We start from the raw sequence: 4,445 nt of genomic DNA on the forward strand, positions 1-4,445 counted from the left end.
TGGGGTGTTACATAGTTTAGTTTAAAGTTAAACTAATAATATAATTCAAAGTATATTAATCATTATCAATTAAAATAATATATAATAATTAAGTAATAGTATAAATTTCAACTTTGATCACCGAAAAATTACCTGATTTCTGCTCATCATTATTGTCTAAAGTAAATGTTAAATCTTTAAATTTAAGTTTGATCAATTATATCTATATTATTAAGAACGGTGATTAGTGTGAAACATCACATTTTCTTATTTCTATATACTTCCATTCCATCCTATAAGTGTGATATATAATTGATAAAAATTAATTATAAAACAAATTAGTTCATAAAATACTCTAATCCATTAAAATTTGAATGTAACTAAATTATACTCATATTTTTGGTTAAAAAAATTTTCATTTAACCCACAACTATAATTATGCGGATATGACTATCTCGTGAAGCTTGCATATGTGAGCTACGTGCATTCCGAAATTAAATGGTTAGCATAATAGCATCCCAGCAAGATGGTCCGAAAGTTTTGGCCTACTTTTTTACATGACTTTTGCATAAGAAGTCAAATGACTCTTAGCTAAGATGGAATGATAAACGTTTCAACATTAGAGTTGCCTAAAACATCGATTATATACAATGTCAATGATTTATGGCTTGCTCAAAAAAATCTGAGATAGATAATAGCTAATGAGGTGAAAAAGGCAAGAAAATAGAAGAGGGTTGAGGTAATAAATGCAGTTTCCATCTCAGCAAAAAAAAAAATGCAGTTTCCATGGACATAAGTAGAGGTGTCAATTGGGCTTAGGCCCGCGGGCACAGCCCGTTATGTAGTTTAGCGGATCGGGCATGGGCTCTTAATTTGATGCCCAAAAAGTGGCGGGTCACACGGACTCGGCCCGTTTGGTTTGCGGGTCAGGCGGATTGTGACCGCTGATGACCGCGGGGTAAGCGGGCGGACCTGTCATTGCCATAGTTCCATCACTGATTCACTTCTATGCCAGTTCACAAGCGGTGGTGCGGCATAGGCGAGGAGATTCGAGCTAGATTTGGGTTTCCGTTTGGTAATCTCGACGAGAATTGTAGGAGGATCGGCGAGAAGAGATAAGAAGAATCAGTTCACCGTGAGAAGCTTTGGTTTATCGCTAGTGTGTCGAATAACGAGACGTATTTGAAGCTGATTGAGAGGTTTCCGATGATTGATAAAGACTGGAATCTTCATCTTCTTCCTATTACATCTTCGAGTCAAGGGGTTTATCAAAAATCCAGGTATTGATTTGTTTTTTTTGTATCTACTAATGTTGGAACATTGTTTGGTGGCGCTATCTCCACCGTCTTCCCTCGGAGATTTGAGGTTCTCTCAATATTATAACCCTTTTTCTTTTTTTTCTCCGCTGCTAATTGTAATTCACGTTTTCCTGATTTCTTTATCCTGAATCTTCAGAATGTGAGTAATATCCGACAAGTTCCAGATCATCAGGTTTGGTTTCTTTGTTCAAAGATTTTCGAGCATTGTTTTCTAATTAAAGATTTGTTGATTTTGACAGTTCCTTAATTAATGTCTTTGATGTTTAAATTATTTGGTTTTTACAGGAAGTGTTTGTCGATCCTTCAAGAGATGAGAGCTTGATATTTGAGTTGTTGGATTTCAAGAATGAGGTTGGTGATATTGGCAGTGCTTCTTGGTTCCTTAATGATCTTGCGCGTGAGCAAGATGCTGAAGGATTTCAGGTAACACCACTACACTAGAACCCTTGTTATATGTTTGGAAGACAAATCAATTTCAAGAACTAGTGTTTATTTCTCTAGAGTTTCTTGATTACAAAATGTTATAAACATACAGATTTCTCAAAGTTGGACCCTTTTTGTCTGAGATAACAGTAGCGAGGCTGTTTTTGTGTTAGTTCAGTCTCTGAAACTAGTCGAAACAGACTAATAATGGTGTATTTTATGAACATAAATTAGTAATATTGTCGTGTTATTTTCAGTTGATTGAACAATCAGAGGTCATTGAGGCGCCTGGACTGTCGTACAGAAACATCCCTGCTGTTGCAACAACTGCTATTGGAGAGATGGTAAGGTCCATTCACATGATTTTAACGGTTTGTTTGCCCATAAGTTTCCTCTCTATTTGTTTGCTCTAACAACGTTCATTACAGGCTATATCCAAAGGAAGACAGGGAAGAGAAGCACAAAACCTAGTGAGGGTAATTAAGCTTATCCTTGCTCTGTCCCTTTTTCCATAAGTTTGTTTCTTGAGACACATCTGGTCTTATGTGATGGTTTATTCTTCAGGTATATGTGGCAAATCTGCGTCTTAAGGGAGTTGATACAGATGTCTTAGTGACTGCCTATGAACCTATACTGATGTCCCACAAACGTTAAATTTTGACCATGTTCCCTGAAGCGAAAAGCATATATAATTATGAGTATTAGTCACAAAGAAGAAGTAAGAGTTCTTAATGAAAAGATAAGTTGCTTAATGAAAAGATAAGTTGCTTAATATAATTATTTGGACTGGACCACGATCCACTTGAGTTCTTACTGGTTTTGTTCCCTCGGTATAGGATGCAGTTCAAGGCTCTATGGGACATGAACTCTAGTGTGGCTGCAGCCTACAACAGCCTACAGGTAATCACTGTCTAGCTTGTTTTAAAGTTTATACCAAACCCTGTGACACACCTAGAAGCTTTGAAAGATAATTTAAAAATATATTTAGTAATTAGTAAATACTAACTAGATATTAGAAGATTTAGTCGTTTAGCTTTTGTATAAAAGCTGAAAACCCTAGATAGTTTAGCATAATTCATTGATTTGCTTGACAAAACACACGATTTCATCGAGACACGCGACTTCATCACGACTTCATCGAGACACACCAAACCCTGTGACACACGACTCCAGTCCTCAAAGTCTATTGTGATGGTAAGCTATATTGTTCCTTCTTGTCTATTGTCAAAACTTCAATCCTTTAAACTCTTGTGATATGATATCTCAGTTGATTTTTTTTTTTTTTTTTTTTTTTTTTTTTTTTTTTGTAAAGGATTCAAATGATTCTTATGATCTGAGATCAATAGACTTAGAGTCTCAAAGAGTAATTGATGCTGCAAACGCTGAAGAAGAACAGAATATGTTTGATGGAGCAAAGCCATCTACAAGTCGTAAGAGAGCATCAATTCATATTGATGACGATGATGTTGAACAGGAGAAAGGAAAGACAACATCAACACAACCGAAGAAGAGAAAGCAGAATAAGTTTGATGGAGATCAATCCTCTAAATCTGGTAAAAGGGCTGCAATTGATATCGATGATGATGATGATGATCTACATGATAATGTCAAAGGAGATAAAGGAAAAGGGAAAGCAACATCAACAGAACCAACAAAGAGAAAGCAGTATGCAGATTGCTGGGAGCATTTTTTAGTGGTTAAGAAGACTATTAATGGAAAACTTCAAGAGAGAGCCGAATGCAAGCACTGCAAGAGGGATTATGCCTACAATTCACACAAGAACGGTACACATTCTTATAATCGTCATATGGAATCATGTAAGGTTCGACTTAGTAATGCTGATATTAGTAAAGTGATGCTCAACTCTGAGGTAAGATTACAAGATAGGAAGATAGATCATATGGTTTTTCGTGAAATGGTAGCTAAGTGTATCATTCAACATGATCTCCCATTTGCCTATGTTGAATATGAGAGAGTTAGATCAGTTTGGAAGTATTTGAACGCATATGTGAAGTTTATAAGCAGGAACACAACTGCAGCAGACATTTACAAGTTATATGAGACTGAGACAGAGAATTTAAAGAGAGAATTAGCTAACCTTCCAGGGAGGATTAGCTTCACTTCTGATTTGTGGACTGCAATCACTCATGAGGGCTACATGTGTCTAACAGCACACTATGTTGACAGGAACTGGAAATTAAATAGCAATATTATTGCGTTCTAAGCGTTTCCGCCTCCATATTCAGGTATGCACATAGCAATGGAGATTTTGGAGAAGTGGAAGAATTATGGAATTGAAAAAAAAGTGTTTTCCATCACGTTAGATAATGCTAATAACAATGACACAACACAAGAGATTCTGAAATCTCAGCTTATGTTGCGGAATGATTTGTTGTGTGGAGGAGACTACTTTCATGTGCGATGCGCAGCACATATTCTTAACATCATTGTTCAGATTGGCCTGACAAATATAGGTGATACATTGGAAAAGATTAGAGAGAGTATCAAATATGTTGAAGCTTCTGAAAAACGTGAAATATTGTTTGCAAAGTGTGTTGAAGCGGTTGGTCTACAGTTGAAAGCGGGCTTGATTATGGATGTTAAAACTAGATGGAACTCAACATACAAGATGCCTGATAGGGCTCTCAAGTATCGAGCTGCCTTTGGTAATCTCAAAGTCATTGATGGGAGAAACTACAAGTTTCACCCTACAGAAGCTGAATG

General features: G+C 36.3%; 1 protein-coding gene across 1 annotated transcript; it reads left to right on the forward strand.

Moving 5' to 3' along the window:
* The first annotated feature begins 926 nt into the window (after positions 1-926).
* Positions 927-3,227, forward strand: LOC104768137 (uncharacterized). Its single transcript, XM_087501273.1, has 8 exons — positions 927-937; positions 1,199-1,259; positions 1,435-1,470; positions 1,584-1,721; positions 1,979-2,065; positions 2,150-2,197; positions 2,286-2,915; positions 3,034-3,227. The coding sequence occupies exons 1-7, from the start codon at positions 927-929 to the stop codon at positions 2,373-2,375; spliced, it is 471 nt and encodes a 156-aa protein (XP_087357399.1). The 3' UTR covers positions 2,376-2,915; positions 3,034-3,227.
* The last annotated feature ends 1,218 nt before the right edge of the window (positions 3,228-4,445 follow it).

This window comes from Camelina sativa, chromosome 19, assembly GCF_030686135.1.
Source record: "Camelina sativa cultivar CO46 ecotype springtype chromosome 19, ASM3068613v1".
Classification (NCBI taxonomy): domain Eukaryota; kingdom Viridiplantae; phylum Streptophyta; class Magnoliopsida; order Brassicales; family Brassicaceae; genus Camelina; species Camelina sativa.